Source organism: Caloenas nicobarica, chromosome 4 (assembly GCF_036013445.1).
Source record: "Caloenas nicobarica isolate bCalNic1 chromosome 4, bCalNic1.hap1, whole genome shotgun sequence".
Lineage (NCBI taxonomy): Eukaryota > Metazoa > Chordata > Aves > Columbiformes > Columbidae > Caloenas > Caloenas nicobarica.
This window is the reverse complement of record NC_088248.1, coordinates 44610314-44630630: the sequence shown is the minus strand read 5'-3', so window position 1 is coordinate 44630630 and position 20317 is coordinate 44610314. Positions and strand designations below refer to the sequence as shown.

Below are 20317 nucleotides of genomic sequence, written 5' to 3'. Positions count from 1 at the left end.
ATCACAGGACTTTCAAGCATTTCTTACTCACTTTTCCAAACCAGGTTACCATAATAAATGCAGATTGTAAATACAGATATTGTAAATACAAATACTGTAAGCTGCACATTAAATGGGCTTATCAGTCTCTCTTCTGTGCAGGCAATTCAGCTTCACAGTTGAGCTATGTACACTAACTAAAGCACAAATTCTCTCAAGCACCCAGGGCAAAATCCCTCTTTCTGTTTGTTTTGCATGACTGACATAGGTTAACAATTATTTCAAACACCACTCTTTCTGGAAAAAGGTCTTTACTTCCTTCATTCTCATTACAGTTTATCAAGTCTCAGAGCTTGACTTCTCTTTCACCCGTAATCAAGGTATTAATGAAACAATATTCACCCTATTCCTATAAAGTGGCAAACACACAAATGTTACTCACTTAGCTGTCTAGTGTTTATGAGAGTGAAGACTCAAATTTTACCACCTGATATGAATACTCTTGAACTTTTCGGGACTACAGAATGTGTAAAAAAAATATACTTTAAATTAGCATATTTGTGAGGCAGCATTACAACAAATACACTCCAATATCCCATACCTCATGGTATGATTATGCCATCTTGTATTTTGCTCTGCAAACACAAATGAAAAGTCTAAACCTAAAGAGATCTTCAAATCCACTATTTCTAGAGACAGTAAAACCAGAAGTTTTTATTGTCTGAGGTAAAAAACCAATCATCTGAGAAGGCTGGGTGTAACTAATAACACCGTCCTGTATACCTTACCTCCTAACTAACATTTAACATGTTTTGAAGTAGGAAGTAATTTAAGTATTAAGTTTGCCACTACTGGAATTTGCTGTTATAGCAAGTAGGACAGTGTAGTGGGCCTAACACAGCATATGATGCTTGTCAAAACTTCCCCTGTGCAACTCACAGCCAGCAGGCTTCACCACAACTACCTTTTCTAATTTCACCAGAGAAATATAAGCCAAGGCCTTCATTCATAATTCAGTGCAACTTGTTGCATACATTTATAATGTCTCAAAAGTTTTGATAATTAGCCCACGCTGTTTTCAATAGCAACACTGTATTTCATAACACATACAAAGTTTTAGTTTTTAGTTACTTTTCAGGACCGCTTTGGACAAAATATACATTTTACAATAGGTGTCTTGGGCGTCTATCATGCAGCTATTTAAAAACGGCTATTGAAGACCACCAAAGCTCCGGAATCCCTCCCCAGCTGCAAGTCCTGCCCCGGTGCCTCCCGGCCGAGAAGCCTCTGAGCTGTTTACCTCGCACACCGAAGCACTTTCAAAGGAGTTTTGCCGATTCGCAAGCGCTCAGACCGGGAAAGCGCAGCGAACAGCCCGTGCTCCGGCTGGCGGGGTGCTGAGGGGATTTGGGCTGGCTGAGGCCTAGCTAGCACCGAGGCCCAGCACCCCCGGCAGCGCAGAGCTCTGGGGGCGGGCGGGCCGGGCCGCGGGGCAGGCGGTGCCCAGGACCGGGGCGTGGGGGGGCCGCGGGAGGCACGGGCGGCCCGGACGCTCCGCCGGCCGGCAGGGAGGCGGCCCCGCAGCGCGCTGCCCGGACCGGAGGGGATGGCGAAGAGCCAGCGCCTCCGATTTGGGAGGGACTCGCCAACGTCGGTACCTGTCGGGACCTCCCCGAACGCCAGCGACCCCCGTGGCCTCCGGGAAGAACGCGACGGGCGTCCCTCACGCACACCCCGCCAACATCGGCTCACGCAACAGGCTGTACCCACGCCGATGGGAAGGAGCGCACGGCGTGCCCGGCGGCAAACGGGCTTCTCCTCGCCCCGCTCCCCCGTCCCGAGGGGGGCACCCCCCGGTGCTCCCCTCCGGCCCGTCCCTCCGCGACGGATCCGCCTGAGCGGCGAGGGGCCCGGCAGCGCCGCTCCGAGCCCACCCCGCCAGCCCGGGCCTCGCCGCCTCCCCGCCCGAGCACCCACCTGTCCCGGGGGTCGATCCAGCTGGTCCGCTTGGTGTTGTGGTCGATGTAGAAGACTTTGCCGTCGTAATCCCTCGCCTCCTCCCAGCCATCGGGTAAGGGGAGCTGCCCATTCCCCGCTTTCCTAGGCATGGTCGGGCGGCGGGGGTAGCTGCTCCATAGGGACGGAAAGAAAGACGGGAAGCGGGAAAAAGCCCCCACCCGAGCCGGGGGGACGGGGAAGGGGCCGGCAGCGGGGGCTGGGGACACGCAGCGGGCCGCTCACGGAAGCCCAGGAAAGCCCTCCAGCGCGGCCGGGTCTCAGTCCACCATGCCCGGGCTGCCGCCTTGCCCGCGCCGCGGCAGCCCGGGTCAGGGTTGCCGGCGGAGCCCAGCTGCCGTCTGGGCGCGGGGAGCCCGGCTGAGCCCCGGACGGCCGCGGCCGCCGCTCATTAGCATGAGATTAGCATCCATCTCATCTGCATGCACATTCCTCCCGCCGCATTCCTCAGGGTTAACCCTGCCGGCGCTGCCGCCGCCGGGCTGGGCAGGCCCTGGCCGTGGATCCGGGACAGAAACCATCCAGCGAGGGACGGCGTGGGGCAGGCCGGAGGGCAGCAGAGGGGGAAGGCGGCAAGGGGCGCCCCCCCTGCTTCCGAGCGAGCCCTGGCACGGCGCGCAGGGGCTGGACCGGTGTGGGGCAGCAAACCACCACCTGAGGCTGCCAGCCGCCCGTGTCCCCGCGCCCGCAGCTCCCGGGCGCTTAAGCACTCCGGCCACGTCCCCGCAGCCGCTTTGGGGAGCTGCTCCCCAGCCACCAGCACCCCGCGGGGCAGAGCAGCGACCGGGACTGCGGCGGCCCGGTGCGACGGCCAAGCGGCCCACTGACCGGCGCGTCCCTTTGTCTGAGAACTCGCTGCCGGCCCCGCATCAGGTGGCGCAGGACACTTGGTCGCAGCGGGTGTCTTGGCCCTGAGGGACACGGGGAATGTGCCCCGGAAAAAGGCAGTTTTGGTGCTGTCGCCGTGCCCTGAGTCGCGAGGGTGTCGAGAGTTTCCCTTCCACGCATGTCCCGCTAACCTTGCTTCACATCCTTGTGAACTCTTGCTAAACTCCAGCAAGGCGCTAAGGTTTCTAAAAAGGACCTTGTCATTTAAAATTGAACAAAAAAGGGAACCCATCTTTAACCTTGGAAGCACCTAAACTTCCCTTTTTTTTTTTTTTTTTTCTTTTTAACAGAAGCACCAGTGGAGAATTTGTGCCCTGAGCTGTTCTGGCCTAAAAAGCAAGCAGCTAAATAGCCTTAAGTATAGAAAGCAGGTGTGAATTACTGAGCGTTTGTCTCACATTTGCCACTGGAGAAGAGTACTCTAGGCTGGTTACCATGGTTCAGCTGAGAGATGGTAACTTAATGAGCTCTGTTAATTTGCATGTGTATCTGATTCCCAAGATTTGGCACAAAAAGTAGAGCACATATTGGGGAATATGACTCCCTAGTTTAGCAGCTAAGATTCCTAGGTAACCCAAGGTTTGTCCCTAGAATCATAGAATCATTTCGGTTGCAAGAGACCCTCAGGATCCTCGAGTCCAACCATAACCTAATGCTAGCACTAAACCATGACCCTAAGACCCTTGTCTAAACACCTTTTAAACACCTCCAGGGATGGTGACTCCACCACTTCCCTGGGCAGCCTGTTCCAATGCCTGACAACCCTTTCCATGAAGGTTTTTTTCCTAATATCCAATCTAAACCTCTCCTGGCGCAACTTGAGGCTATTTCCCCTTGTCCTGTCACTTGCTACTTGGGATAAGAGCCCAACACCCTCCATGCTACAACCTCCTTTCAGGTAGGTGTAGACAGCGGTAAAGTCTCTCCTCAGCCTCCTTTTCTCCAGGCTAAACAATCCCACTTCCCTCAGCTGCTCCTCATCCGACTTGTGCTCCAGATCCCTCACCAGCCTCGTCGCCCTCCTCTGAACTCTCTTCAACACCTCAATGTCCTTCTTATGATGAGGGGCCCAAAACTGAACACAGGATTCAAGGTGGGGCCTCACCAGTGCCGAGTACAGTGGCACAATCACTTCTCTAGTCCTGCTGGCCACACTATTCCTGATACAAGCCAGGATGCTGTTGGCCTTTTTGGCCACCTGGGCACACTGCTGGCTTATGTTCAGCCGGCTGTCAATCAGCACCCCCAGATCCCTCTCTGCCAGGCAGCTTTCCAGCCACCCTTCTCCCAGCCTGTAACGCTGCCTGGGATTGTTATGACCCAAGTGCAGGACTCAGCACTTGGCCTTGTTAAACCTCACACAATTGACCTCAGCCCAACGATCCAGCCAGTCCAGATCCCTCTGTATGACCTTCCTACCCTCCAGCAGATCAACACTCCCACCCAACTTGGTATCATCTGCAAACTTACTGAGGGTGCACTCAACCCCCTCATCCAGATCATTGATAAAGAAATTAAACAGAACTGGCCCCAATACTGAGCCCTGGGGAACACCACTCATGACCAGCTGCCAACTGGGTTTGGCTCTGTTCGCCATAACTCTTTGGGCCCGGCCCTCCAGCCAGTTCTTTATCCATCACAGAGCACATCTATCCAGGCCATGAGCTGCCAGCTTCTGCAGGAGAATACTGTGGGCTGTGGTGTCAAAGGCTTTACTGAAGTCTAAGTACACAACACCCACAGCCTTTCCCTCATCTACTAGTTGGGTCACCTTGTCATAGAAGGAGATCAGGTTGGTCAAACAGGACCTGCCTTTCATAAACCCATGTTGACTAGGCCTGATCATATGGTTCTCTTGTATGTATCGTGTGATGTTACTCAAGATGATCTGCTCCATGACCTTCCCCAGCACCAAGGTCAGACTGATAGGTCTGTAGTTCCCCGGACCCTCCTTCCGGCCCTTCTTGTAGATGGGCATCACATTTGCCAACTTCCAGTCAACTGGGATCTCCCCAGTTAGCCAGGATTTCTGATAGGTAATGGAAAGAACTTCCACCAGCTCCCTCAGCACCCTTGGGTGTATCCCATCTGGCCCCATAGACTTGTGGGTGTCCAAATGGTGTAGCAGGTCGCTAACCATTTCCTCCTGTTTCCTAGAATTTTCGTTTCTTGTCACTTAAAAGTTACTTGTTTAAAATAACTATATTTTCTTGGGAGAGGAAGTCTGGGACCCAGAGCTGGTTTTGTTTTGGTTTGGTTTTAATCTGTTTATCTACTCCATTACCGCTATCTTTAGCATTCAGCTCTACGAATTATTCTCCTGAGACAATTTATACCTATTAGGTACTGGACTTGCTCACCGTATAACAAGTTTTTGGATTCTACTTCAGAGGCCACATACCTGACAGGCACTACAGTAACTAATTTTCAGGTATCTAAGTCTCACTGTTGGATCTGATCCTGAATAGAAAAAAGTGCCAGCAAAACATTAATTTAGCTAATTGCCAGTCTGGTAGAGCTAAGACATTTATTATTTTAGTAGTTCTATTTATTTTATTCTGTAACACTATCTCTGTAAGTGGCTCATGTGCCTCCCCAAAATACCTGTATGTTGAGATCCAGAATCTTGAGGATTTTATTTGACATCTGTTGCAGTAAGGTAATGTACAGTGAAACTACATACATGAAGTAAGGCCCTAGTGGAGAAAAACTGAGCCATTCTAACCTCTGGATATCTCTAAGAGTTCAGCCACTTAAGGAAAGCGACAGGATCATTGCCTATTAAAGTGACAGACTCATTTATTTTCATTGAGAATATTAAGTTTCAATGAGCTGAGTCCTGTCTTGTTTTCCATCAGTGTAAAAAAGGACTTTTACTATCCATTTACATTTGTGTCCTTTTAAATAGTCTACTCTAATTTTATAAACTTGTTCATAGGTGAAATCCTACAGTGTATGTGTGGCAGTTGTGGGACAGGATAAACTGGATTTCCTTTTTCCTTTTAAAGTTCAGTTTGAGTTATCAATAAGACTTTTTTAATGTAAGTTGATAAAAAGCTATAGAGGATATACTTTTCCTTCTGAAACTAGCTGCCAGTTACTTATCTTTCGCATTAAAGAGAAGCTTTTATAACGATACAGCCCTTTTCATCCTGAAACAGCAGGCCAGTTATACACCAGCACTCTTATACTCCTACTCTCTAAATAATCCACACAAAAGAAAGTATGAGATTAGAAAATCTGTAATACTAAGGTGAGACTGAAACCTCATTTATGTCAATGCTTCCCCTGAAGTTAATTATGGCAGCCGACATAATACCTAATTTCTATTCTATGTCACCCCCAAGGCAGTCAGAACTATGTCTTTGTTTATTGGTCAGATGAGATCCACATGGATGTAGATGCAGATCTGTTTTATGACCCTCTTTACCACGGTAAAACTTCTCATCAGAAAACATCCATAAGGAGGATGTCCAAAGAAGGGCAATGAAGGTGGTGAGGGGCTTGGAGCACAAGTCTGATGAGGAGCGGCTGAGGGAACTGGAGCTGTTTAGCCTGGAGAAGAGGAGGCTGAGGGGAGACCTTATCACTGTCTACAACTGCCTGAAAGGAGGTTGTAGCACAGAGGGTGTTGGGCTCATGTCCCAAGTAGCAAGTGATAGGACAAGGGGAAATGGCCTCATGTTGCACCAGGAGAGGTTTACACTGGATATTGGGAAAAAATCTTCACGGAAGGGGTTGTCAGGCACTGGAACAGGCTGCCCAGGGAAGTGGTGGGGTCACCATCCCTGGAGGTGTTTAAGAGACATGTAGATGAGGTTCTTAGGGACATCGTTTAGTGGTGGACTTAGCAGTGTTAGGTTAATGGTTGGACTCAATGCTCTTAAAGGTCTTTTCTAACCTAAATGATTTTATGATTCTATATCTTTGTTTGCATGAATAAATCAAAATTGCAGTTCTTAATTTTTGGAAATAAATATACTAAGATCATTGCATAATTGTCTAATTTCTATATATATGCTTGTGTGAGCAAATACAGATGCACTTACACTTGAAAACAAACTGTTGCATGGTGTTAAGCTCTCTCCTTCCTCCCTCCTTTTCACATTGTTTGAGTACTTCGTTGTGTTTGTATTTATAGTTAAGAGTCTACATGCCAGTTTAGGACTACTTAGGACTGACACTATTTGAAGTCGGACTGACAAAAAGTAGGTAATATTTGTGTAATTAAGTGCCAGACCTTTAATAATACCAGTGAAAACATTTAGCTTTTTGAAGGAGTACGATTGCTGTAAAAAAACAGAATCCAATTATCCTCTCGGTTTTTTGTCTTTTCGAATTTGGACTGATAGAAAATAACTTGTTCCACTACAGTTTAGTATTCTTTTCATACGTTTAATATAGGAAGGCAGAGCAGATGTTCATAATGATCCTTTCTAGCCTAAAATATGCTATAAATTCTAACTAGAAGTAGTTTTGTAAGTATACCTCCTACATCTCAACTGATAACCTGCCTAGCATTTTGTGCTGACATTGTCAGCTGACAGCATACCACAGATTGTTTGGCTTAATTGCATAAGACAGCATAGTTCAGTAGATGTAAGCATGCTTTATTCAAAGCACAGAAGGGTGCATATGAAGGAGTTGTCCAAAAGCAAGGAACAATGTAGCTATGGCATGACTTAAGTATTTATCAGTAAGTATGATAAATAACAAGATATGCTCAACGAAAAGGAGCTAATTGTTGCTTTCTTTTGCTTTGCATATGCATGTTTAACTGGTCTGGGGAAGTTCACATTAGGATCATAACTATTTTATGTGCTTTCTACTTACTGTTATCAGCCAGGAGAAAAAATGTTCATGCGAAAATCTGAAACACAAATGTGGAAGTGGCTGAATCCAGAAAGAGGGTCTGCAAAGGCAAATGGTTGTGCCCTGTCACATAACGAGAAGCATACCCTACTGCAGTCTATGCTAGTGTAGTGAATCTCCTGATACTCTCTGCTTGCTGCTTCTTTCACAGTAAATCTGTTCTTGGGACTGACTGTGATCAAAAAATGCATGTTTGTAACTTGTCCTTCCGTAACAAGAGACTCTCTTAACTTCATCATCCACTAGAGTGATGTCCCTGAAGAAATTTACAGCTGTTACGACTAACTTTTACTATCCACAAATGGCTCTGAATCAAGAGCCACAGCTGTCTGCCTGAAAATCTACATAGTTCAGCCTCCACTGCTTTCAAACAGAATTTGAGTGCAGAATTAATTATGAAGTATAGTGACAGGATTAATTTCTAAATACATCTGACAAAAATGTTTGAAAATAAATATAGGTTATGTTTGGTTTCGTTAGACACTTAAACACAGTGTTTACTGTTGTCCAAATATACGCCGCAAGTTTGACTTCCCTCACATGCAGCTACTGTAGAACTCTAAAAAATAGTGTTTTCAGCATTATAAATACTTGTTTATTTATTTAACTCCAGTGATTTTTATCTGACAGCTACGTTTTCAAAAAAAAAAAACCACACCAAAAAATAGGACTCCTTTATGCTGCAAAATTTTTTCTAGTTTAAAAAAGGATTTAAAAAATGTACATGCATGAGGGACAAAAAGAGGAGGGGTGCTACTTACTATTGTCAGCTTCTGATGCACGTATACATCTGAGAGGGAAAGATGTTCAAATAATATTGTTTCTGGTTGAATTTATGATTAAGGTCTGCAGAAGCAATGGAGCCAGAGAGCTGCTTTGATAATGCTTATGCTTATTCAGCTTTTATCTTTATTCCAAAGCCTGCTCTTTCCACTGATACTCAATTGGACAGCTTGCTGCTAAAATAGGATGTCCTACAAAGACTTCTCAGAGTATCAGTGAAAAAAAAAATACGATGTTCTGCTTCAAATGAGTATATACTAGCTTGTTTTTCAGAATTTTGGCCTTATTTTTGCTGCCAGGCATGCATGGGAGAAAGTAATGAGCAATTATACATTTTGAGTCCTTGCAGACATAATTCTAATCCGACAAATCTGAAAATAAGTGCACGGAACAATTTTAACTGATTGTTAAAAGTTTAGAGTAGGTAGAATGGAAATGATGTGGTAAGAGCTTTGCCTCAAACCTAACTACAGAAATGTGAGTAACGTTTTAATGGAAAAATCTTCTCAAACTCACCCCAAACCATTTATTAAATTAACTTAGCATTCAGTTCTGTTAACTCTGATTCCTGCTGCTGCGATTTCTGTGGACAAAGAAAAAATAAGATGGACAATTTTGGTTGTTCCAGAAACCCTAGGGCTGATGAGGTCCAAATTATCCTCTGAGGCATATTACCACAGAATTTCTTGGTGCAGGCTTGGTATGTTGCCTTGATGTTACATCTTCCATAGAAACAATCTCATTGTATTTTTTTTAATATATCTCTGATACTTGTACACACAAATTTAACTTTCCTACATTTCATCATATTGATGGAATTGCAGTCTGTCTCCACTGCTGTCTAGTGGCTCTGGAGAACCACAAAAGAATTCATGGTCAGCCAAGAAGGTTCCCAAGAGCCTGGTCCTCTCTTCTGGCTGTGTGCAAGACAGAAATAAGCCAGCAAATAGAGGGTTTCTGCTCATCATCGGGGAAGGAAGAATGAAGGAGTTTCTCAATAACAGCTCCTTTGATGGAGAACAGTGATTAGTTTCTTGAAGTATTTAAGATACTGCATCAAGCACAAGTGCACGGGTTACAGGGCTAATGCTTTTAACAGTCCCTCTCTGCTGGTGCAAGGAGTAAGGGCTCCCACTACAGCCAGAAGAAAGGACTTAATGTACATCTTCTGTGTTGTATCTAAGGGGGGCAACAGGTGAAATACAAAATTGAATGTTTTAGCAACAACATCCTGAAATACGTTTCTTTTCTGTATCATCCATGTACTTTCAGAAGCACAGCACAGTAAATGAAGTAGACTGGACTAATTGAGTATTTAACACCTGCATTACAAAAAAACCCAACCCAAACCAAACCAAAAAACCGCAGACCCTCTGACTGATGGAGAGGACTCGAGATCATTTCTTCTAACAAATGAAAAATCTTATTTGAAACACAAAACAGGCATGAACCTGCCAAACTACAATAGGAAAAAAAATGCTTCTTTTCTCTTTCACCCACTTTTCACCTCTTTTTTCCTCTCAAATAAGCACAGTTTCTTTGCATGACTGCAAAGTACTTTGACTTCTATCCTGGCCAACAACAAAGGAACCTCAATCCTATCTTATTGCTAACTAAGGCTAAAAACCATGCTGCAAAAATAAAAAATTAGAATCTGTGCAAACTTATAGCAAAAATGGGAGATGCATCAATAGCAAGATGTAGCATTCCTAGAGATGTTGCTGAATTGTATGGATCATCCTATGGCAATTTTCATTCTAGTCTGGTTATGCAAACCCCAGAATCCCATTGTTCACACTTTTTAGAGGACTGAAAAAATTTAAAGAACACAGCATGATATTATTATGTCTGCTGTGCAGTGGACATAAAAAAATGTGTTAAGTGACTTGATGGAGTAAAAAATACCTAAATGAAATAGGATAGGGATTAGAACATAGAGTGCTTTCAGCTCCTGAGATGAATCTGTTTAACTGCATTGTGTCATTTTTATTATTTCAATATGTGGTCTCAGAAATACTTAGGTTAAGCTTTCTTATCACAAGGAAGAGATTATAATTCATACAAAAATTCGCTTTATTCAGTATCTCATTCCAAGGTAAAATGCGTTATATAAAAGTTATCAATTCCATATGGTCAAGCATATGTTATGAAATGCTCGTGTCCATGTACAAGACACATGACAATATTTCAACAACTCTCTCCTTTGAATTTCTTGGAGAAACATAAAAAAAGCATAAATTGTAGTTAGCTGTACTTGTGTGTCCATAAATGAAATACAGTAACAAAGAAACAACCTCCAACAGCGTGAAAAGATTACACTGAACAATAATTCAAAGAAAATAATTCAAAGCTAGGCAAAGCCTGCAAAATTTAAGTATTAAAATGTAATCGTTGGACTATTAAATGAGAGAGCTGTTGCCAATAATCAGCTGTTCTGTAAAGGTGTGAATGTAAAGCCAAAGGATATACAGTTGATGCTTATACCAAAGGAATCACAGAATCACAGGATGGTTGAGGTTGGAAGGAACCTCTGGAGGTCATCTTATTCAACCCCCATGGCTAAGTAGGGCCACCTAGAGATGGATGCCCAGGACCATGTCCAGACAGTTTTTTAATATGTCCAAGGGTGGAGATTCCACAACCTCTCAGGGCAACCTGCTCCAGTGCTCAGCCACCATCACAGGAAAAAACTGTTTCCTGATGTTCAAAGGGCATCTCCTTGTTTCATTTTATGTCTTTTTTCTCTGGTTCTGTCACCATACACCACTAACAAAAGCCTGGCTCCATATTCTTTGCACTCTCCATTCAAGTATTTATAGACATTGATGAGATACCCTTCAGCCTTCTCTTCTCCAGGCTGAACAGTCCCAGTTCAGTTTGCTGTCTCATGGTCAGCTTTTTGTCCACCAGAACCCCCAGTCTTTTTCTGCAAAGCTGCTTTCCAGCCAGTTGGCCTGGAGCATGTACTGGTGCACGAGGTTATTCCTCCCCAGGTGCAGGACGTGGCATTTCTCTTTGTTGAACTTCCTGAGATTCCCATTTGCCCATTTCTCCGCTTCTTTAAAGAGCACGAAAGCATACCACATAATTCAAACATACCAAAACAGAGAAGCCACCACACTGCAAACTGGCTTCTTGAACTCTAGACCAGAGGTGCCCCCATGAGCCCGCAGCCGAGCGTTTAGAGTCAGTGCTGCTTTCCCTTTAGTCTCATTAGACAATCAAACAAGAGGTAAACCTCCTCAGGACTGCGGTCTCTGCAGCCTTCAGAGGTATCGTGGATGTCATCACTCGCAGAAGACCTTGGTTCTCATATGGAAGCATTAATACATGCTTCTACAACTCAATGTGGCACCTTCAGCAATAGAAACAAATAAAATTGTTATATTAACTAAAGAAGTAAAATGGTGTTTTCAGACACTAGCTCAGAAACTCTCTGATAACCATTTATACCTTTTTTCAGAACGTAACAAATGTGGAAGAAGGATGCTACTCTTAAGTGGTAGCCTGCCTCCCACTCCAGGAACTCGGAAACAATTAGTTTGGGCCTTTTATCGAATTGCAGAATTAAGCCTTTCAACCCAAGGAAGAAAGTGGAGTGTATCTTCAAAATATAGCAGAACAAGGGTTGGTATTACAGCTTCCATCTAGTTTCGCCCCATATAACTAAGATTCACGGTAATTTTTTATGTATCACTGATGGGGGTGGGGGCAGGAAAGGCAGTGTCACCTTTTTCTGTGGCAGGTGCTGGCTCCTGCTCTTTTCCTTGCCATCCTCTCCCCACCTCCTTTCTTCTTACAGCTGCTCCCTCTGATGCTGTCATTGCCCTGCAGCCGCCAGCTCTGATCTGCCAGGGCCAGGGCCACAGTGGAGCTAAGGCTGATGGACCTAGCTTACTTCATGCAGCTGGTGTGTCTTCGCGCTGCGCTCCCCAATGTGAGCTGTCATACCTGTGTCAACCGAGCTGCTCCCTTCTCTGGTGCATTCCACATCCCTACTCCCTGGATCAGTCTTGTCAGTGGCTGTAGTCACCCACATACCTGTTGTTGCTGTGAACAGCCAGCAAAGGATCATGCTGCCAACAGTGGCATCTGCTGATAGAGTCAGTGGCTGGGGTTGTCGCTCAAACCATCCCACTCTCGTGAGACAGAGAAATAGGGTCAAAACCAGATCAGGATTGCTCGTTCCTGGATTCTGCCCAGGGAAGGCTCTGAGTGGCGGTGAATATGCTGCATGTTTTCTGGTGGCCTTGAAGCAGCTCCAATGCCTGGCTGATAGCTACACCAGCAGCTTCAGCTGGTGACAGCTGGAAGAGGTGGCAGCTGGAGGTTATGAGGCATCATCACCCCTGGAATCAGTGTGCCTTCTACACCAGTTACATGGAAAGAGCTGTTCTCAAGTTATGTAAAATGTCACTAATCTCAGGCTGTGAAATTCTGTTAAGAGAAAGCAAAGATCTGACCAATTAAATACATATTTTTAAAGTTTTAGGTGGTTTTCATAGATCGTGCGCAACCTAACACAGACTTCTATTTTGTTTTGGTAAGAGGAGGCAAAGAAATACACTGGGGCAGGGGAGAAGGAGGTAAGGAGTTGTTCGTGAAAATAAGTTTTCTTGAATCAAAGAAATCCCTGAAGGAAATCATGGTTCGGAAAAAAAGATCTCAAAAGTAAAAAATTCTCAATAGCACATATACACAGATTTTTTGTCCATAACACCATGTGAAACATTAGTGCTTTTCTGTATACATCTCTAAAAGATCTTTTTTGATGTATCAACATAAATGAAAAAAACCTAAAACCAGAGAAAACTGGTCTGCTGTAGTGAACGTGTAGTGCTACTCCTGTCCTTTATCCTGTAAGGCAAGAAAGAAAAAGTAGCGTATGCTGCCTTTTAATGCAGTGGAGGGCTCTCACCAGTCATTTTGTTTAATCTGCCTTCTCAGTATTCCACATCTGTGGAATACACTTCTCCAGCAATCTCATTTTAATAACATATTCTAATCCATTAAACTCACTCTGGTGAGCTTGCAGTGAACCGTGACATTTCCAAATCAAAGTAAAATCAAAGGCCTTAAACCAGACTGCAGAGCTAAAATTCTCTTTCATATCCCTTCACTGTATTTACAGAGGATTCATATGTTCAAATATACCAAATCATCATGACAGAATCATTATGATGTCTTGTCATGTCATATTTTTTGAAACCATGTCAAATACTGAAGGACCTACAGAAAACTAAGAAATAGCAAAAAACCCCAAAGCCAAACAATGATGGATGAAAACCAACCCTTAATGATCATGTCAAAACTTTGTTTTCTTCGCTGCCTTACCTGACAGCTGATACTTTTGGAGCACTCGGTAAAGTCCTCTTAGTCCAATGATTTAAATCCTCAACATGATCCCCTATTCCAAATGCCATCTGGCTGGGTACAGGGCAAACACTGACAATTCCAGGGTATGACAGGGCTTATTAACCTCTGCAAAGCCTTGTTTTTCCTGACCAACAGTAGGATATAATCTCCATCAATTGTTACACATGATTTCTGAGATATGAGATTGTCTCAAACTGTAGCTAGGCTTATTAATATTTTTCATATTTTTCATCTGTGTATTTGTATAAACAAATTGTTCTGGGACAAGTCACAGGAGCAGACTTTCTTGAAAGCAAACACGTAGCAGGTAGGAAGAAAACTACATTGCTAAAGTAAGCAAGGATGATGGAATATCAAAACAAATAGAAAAAATCATTTTCAGAGTTGCCTTCAAATGATTGCAGGAAACCCAAAGAGCTGAATGTTAGTAACTGTTGAATTTTTATTTGAAGCAAGGCAAGAAGGTGATTTTTGCATACTCTTCAAATATTGGGTTTTAATTTTAGTGCTCTATACATATCAGAATTAAGCATAGCTATAGAAAAGAGGTAAACATTTCCTGTCAGAATTCTTCACTCTTGTATTTTATCAGCTGTGTTTAAGCCCCATCTTGCACAAGTGGAAATGACTACTTCTATTTTGCAAATGTGCATAATATGATCAATCTTAGTCTCCTCTTTGCAAGGTTTTCACTATAACGCTCACTTTCCAGTCCCTTAATAATTTTCATTTTGCTTCTCTAAATCCAGTCTGATTAAAGTACATCTTTCTTCAATTTGAAATATCAGAAATAGAACTGATTCCCCAGCAATAGTCACACATTGCAAATATAGGGATATGTGACATCCATCCACTTCTACTATAGTTTCCACAGTTTTTTGACCGTAGATTGGATTAACTCCTTCTGCCACAGCACCTCACTGGGACTTGTGTCCAAGGGTTGCTACTGTGACCTGAGCTCTTCCTCTGTGACAGGGATTCCTAGGATTAAGGCCACCATCCTCTAGAGATAACCTGCATACTTGTTTCTCAGACACATGATTTTATATTATTCCTATTGAAACCCATATTGTTTACTTTTGGCCATCATATACCAAAATTCTAGTGCCTGTCCCAGTGCCTACATACCTGTTTTTTCACAATTCACTGTCAGAGCAGGAAGTATTTTATTAGCATCATTTATTACTACTGAAGGTGCCTTTTCCTCAGCTACAAGACAGAAGTATTTCTTGAGCATGTCTGCTTTTTTCTGCATTACTTCTAATTCTGTTATTGCCATCTGTGAACGGACCAATACCACTGGTGATATCAGCATGTGAAAAGCTAAACTACACGAAGTCAAAATGCAGGGCTGAAGGTAGACCTGTCTTTTTGAGCTCTGATGCCACCAAAATTATTCTATGGAAGTTGACATACATTTCAAGGTTCTCCAAATTAGGATCTGTGTATACCTTTATTTTACCAGAGTCTATTTTGATTTAATTAATGTGGCATTAAAAATTAAAAAAGGATTATTTTTATTTTGTCATAATTTTTAGTGTAACAATTTTAGTGTAATCTTACTGTAATCTTAATACCATCCTTTACCTTTAAATTGATACATTTTTCTCCAGAAAGACCACACAATTTCCTTTAATTTTTTTTAAATAAGGGCTAATAGTAATAACAATAAAAACAAAAATACCATTCAAGAACTTACTTCAGCACTACTGTTCTTGCTTTATGTCATTGGTACTTTATTTCACAATGTGTAATTTTAGCCTATCTACAAAATAATTTGGACTATCTTTTTATTAGTTAGTCTGGAATTGTTTTGTAAAGATACAATAATTATGTTTTTATAAGGTAAATTTGCAACCCAAGAAAACATACTGAGAAAACCCTGGGCTCAGAGAAATTCAGTAATCTTGAGTTTCTTCTGCTAAGGACCTGTTTGACATTTTAACAAGTCTCCTGAATACATTCGCTTTCCCATCTATTCCTAGACAGCCCTTCCTGTCCCCAGCCCTGAACCCTGACCCCTTTCCAAAAAATCCCAGTCACCTTTCCTTCAAGGACAGCTTGACAAATGGATGCAGTGATAAAGGTTTATCACTCCTGCTGCTGCCCTGACTCTCCTGATCTGCCTGGAAGAGCTCTAGTAAGAGCACAGAAATGGACATAACACCTTGCTGTGGTGTATCATCTTCTGGACATTTTCCTATCATATGAAATTGTGATTGATGGCTCAAATAAATGAACACATACTACTGCCTGCCCCGGGGGTGTTTGAGAAGGACCTTTTGGAGCCACTGGTCTGTGACACGGCAAAGCAGGAGACCCCTTTGATTTCTGTAGGAGCAACACCTGGACCTGTCCTTCCTGCTGGGAGCACGAGGGACAGCACAAAGATTTTTTTTTTCTCCTGGACCGTGGAAAGGAGCAGCTTCTGCCTTGGCAGCCAGGCTGCATTGCTTCACCGAGCAAGCCTGGCTGGGTGCATCCGCATCCTCCTGCCGTCAGCACAGGTTTACATAGGGAGGATGCTGGCATGCCTCTCCCCTCTCAGCAAAGCAGATTAATAGGACTTTTCTTAATGCTCAAGGTTTCATGTTTTCTATAGCCACAGGCAGACGTTACAACAGGTGTTAGGCATATTAAGATCTACTTTTAAACTCGTTTCAAACCACTAGCCTAGGCACTTGAGAAATACTGATTACTATCTGGTAATTTTGAAATAATAACAGTATGACTCTGGAAGGCTCTAAAAGCAAGTTTATGTCTAAAATGTCTGTAGGAAGGGGATGAATCTGAACCAGTTATGTTTATATGTTAATTATTATACTTATATTAATAAATCAACAGGTTCGTATTATTATACCAGCTTTATATTATTAAATACAGAGGGGAAACAAGTGTCACAAACAGATGAACAGAGGTTTCTCCTAGGAGGATGAAACTATGCAAACCTAAAGATCCACAGCGTTTCAGAAGGTTTGAGGCACTTTCAGAATTCAGTCTTTCTAACTGCCTGTGCATGAAAGATTCAAATCTGTTTTCATGCTTAGATTTTAAGATAATGTATTTAACAAGTCACGTACATGCAGGTACAGTAGAACATTTGGAAGAGCTGAACCTTGTAAATTAGCACGAGCTTGGAAGCTTAGCAAAATACAACTTAAAACTTAAACAGCAAAAATAATGGTATGTGTGTATATATGTATAATTTGACAATACTTTAGCTTTTGCTATTCTCTGCTAAGAATGATACCTTTAATCTCTTGCTGCATCTGAACATTTATTCGACAAACATAACCACCATTTTTTTCATCAATATTACAAAAATTGTGCCTCAAATAAAAATATTGTTGTCATGGGACAAAACTTTAGATAATATATGCAGAAGTTACCGTAGCATCCAGGAGTTCATATTTTGTAGCCGTTTTCATTAGGGAAAACCTTTATTAACAGTTAGCATTTTTTTCCTCAGCAAAGTGCTTTAAAAACGTTTGCTAATTAAAACCTTTATATCTTTTAGACAGTGAAAGTGCCTTTTCCAACCTGCAACAGCTATGTAACTTATTTTATTAGTGGTTTAGTAATAAAGTCAGATAAACCTTTGATTTAATAATTAGCATTTATAGAGTGCTTTCTGCCTTCAAAGCACTTTGCAAACATTAACTAATTAATTCTTGCAACTCCCCTGTAATTTGGGGAACAAGTATATTCATACACGTTTGCATATGGTTATGGAAGAAAGTATTATCTCAGACATTTTATGAAACAGATAATTAAGACATATAAATTAAGTTATTCACTTAAGTCCACAAAGATGGTAACATTAGAGTAGGAACTGAAACTGAATTACTCTCTGGACCTGTTGGAGTGGGTCCAGAGGAGGACCACAAACATGATCTGAGGGCTGGAGCACCTCTCCTATGAGGACAGGCTGAGAGAGTTGGGGTCGTTCAGCCTGGAGAGGAGAAGGCTCTGGGGAGACCTTATAGCAGCCTGCCGGTACCTAAAGGTACCTACAAGAAAGCTGGAGAGGGACTTTTTACAAGGGCATGTAGTGACAGCACAAGAGGTAATGGCTTTAAACTGAAATAGGGTAGATTTAGATTAGATATAAGGAAGACATTTTTCACCACGAGGGTGGTGAGGCACTGGAACAGGCTGCCCAGAGAAGCCGTGGATGCCCCATCCCTGGCAGCGTTCAAGGCCAGGCTGGACGGGGCTTTGAGCAACCTGGTCTAGTGGAAGGTGTCCCTGCCCATGGCAGGACGTTGTGACTAGATGATCTTTAAGGTTCCTTCCAGCCCAAACTATTCCACAATTCTGTGATTCTATGATCTAGCTATAATGTTATACTGCATTTTAGCCATAGGATAGATATGTACCTCTGCATATGCTGCAGGTGGAATGAGGAGAATACAAGCTGCAAGAAGGCTGCGCCATGGACTTGATGGTTTCAGAGGACAATGAGGACCTGTTTGCAGTGTTTCAACTCAGCAAAGCAAGTAAGCTTTCTTGATTCACAGGCTTTTTTTTCCCTGAAATTAAGGTAATTTTTTACAGCAAATAAAGGCTATTAACAAGATTTCAAAATAAGTGGCTTGTTTACAATGAATTTAAGAATTCCATCAGGTAAAAATGCCCAATAACATGATTTTCTATTTTTAATAAATGTTGGGAAGTAATATTACCAGATTTTTTGTATTTTTATGAGTGTATTTTTGTGTGAGTAATGAAATAGTAAGCCAGAAGTCAATTGTATCACTGCTTAATATCCATTTCTCTTCAACCAACATTTAAAAAATCCAAGAAACTTTAGGACATTTTTAATAGCTTAACTAAGCCAAGTTTTCATATGCTATAGCGTCTTCTTCAAGCAAGAGAAACAGAGTGAAACAGCAGCAGAGAGGTATCTGCTAATGAACACTTCATCATTACACTCAGATGAACAATACAATTAAATAACGTAGGAGGTCTGTAAAGATTAGAGAATTAGAGACTAAGCATTCCTTGGTGATCATCTGTTTGTTAAGTATTGAAGAGTAGCTTTTTTGTGATTCCGTTTCTATAATCCGAGTCTGTCAAGTGGAAACTACTAGAAAACAGAGCAGCGCTGCATTTTGTGTTTGGTGTGCCAAGCACTATTTCTCTATGGAGATGAACAGATTTTTTTTTAATTTGCTATTTTATTGTATTTATAATTAGCCGTCTGGAAAAAAAAAAGTTCTCTTTTAGCATCTGCAGTGATGCATTGATTCTTTCATTACAGCAAATACACATGACCCCTGGTGTTCAACTGTAAACAATAATAGTTACTGGCTTCATTAGGAAGCTAGCAGATGGCTTATAAGTTCTCATGGTAGCTTTTATCCATTTGAGGCTTGCAGTGTGCAAATGTTTGTCTTTTAAACAGGATAAAACAATGTAAAAGGGACTCTGTGCTTTGTTTTTATTAGTAGCAATTCATTTGTATTGCAGATTTGAATCTGAGCATTTGAGTGCACCCTCAGTTTTTCCTGGCTGTAGGTAAAATGCTTGCTGGGCCTTGCCTCTGCCTCTGTGGCATTTTCTGTATCAGAAGAAATGAGGTCAAATACCACTTCTGGAGCTTTGACAGAGCTGTATTTTTCTTAGTAGGACTCATGTTATAAACCCAACCCTCCCTTCCCTTCCCATCCCATCAGGTGGTGCACCCTTTCAGCAGAGACGTAGCACTACCTCCGGTTTACTCTACATGGACTGGGGATCTGACCGTGGAAATCATTGGTGCCATTTTGTTTTTACAAAACATTATTTACAAAAACAAGTTTTAGTGTACAGTTTTGGAATATCTGATGAATAACAGCTCATTTATTGTCATCACCAGTCTGGTGCCCAGAGTGTGATGAGCTTCAGGATGCTTCCAAGGCAGGCTGCAGGCAGTTGCAGTGGTTGTTAAACATAACCCCACCGCATTTATTACCTAACTGGGCAGATGTATCTGAAGACCAGTTAATCTTCAATAACATTTGGTAGAGCACAATATCTCTTTTAGAGCAGAACAGTTTTATTTTACTGTGTGAGTCTTTGTTGGCTTTTCTTGTACTTCTAATAGAGCCCAGACTCTCATTGCTGTTTTCATGTACTCACTTTTGTTGGTAGCTGGAATCAAGCTACATTATCAAGAAATAGAAGCAGGGGTCACATATTAAATATGGTGTTAAGTACAAAATACTTTCAGTTCTTTCTGAAAGCACAGACACATGATGGTGCAAACTCCCCCAAAGTTTTGCACCACGGCGTTTCCAGTGGATCTGCACGTGGAAGAGCCAATAGGTAGTTCATAGTTCGTGTTCATTCAGTATTGACTGCTCATGGTTTCTTCACATTAAGGCATAAGCATTTGACTGATTGATTTTTACAAGACAAA

General features: G+C 42.5%; 2 protein-coding genes across 4 annotated transcripts in view; one reads left to right on the top strand and one right to left on the bottom strand.

Annotated features, from left to right (window-relative positions):
* WWC2 (WW and C2 domain containing 2) overlaps window positions 1–2335 on the bottom strand; it is a 100242-nt gene extending 97907 nt beyond the window's left edge. For both annotated transcript variants that reach the window (XM_065633328.1, XM_065633329.1), the window contains exon 1: window positions 1957–2335. In XM_065633328.1, the coding sequence (XP_065489400.1) occupies window positions 1957–2087 (131 nt within the window). In that variant the 5' untranslated portion in view covers window positions 2088–2335. The remainder of the gene's footprint in view (window positions 1–1956) is intronic.
* Window positions 1509–20317, top strand: part of DCTD (dCMP deaminase) — a 59221-nt gene continuing 40412 nt past the window's right edge. Inside the window, exons 1-2 of one of the 2 annotated variants that reach the window (XM_065633334.1) lie at window positions 1509–2050; window positions 18311–18413. The gene's annotated coding sequence lies outside the window, so the exon portion shown is untranslated. Of the gene's footprint in view, window positions 2051–6901; window positions 7092–18310; window positions 18414–20317 lie in introns of those variants that run through there. The other variant, XM_065633335.1, reaches the window with a different exon arrangement.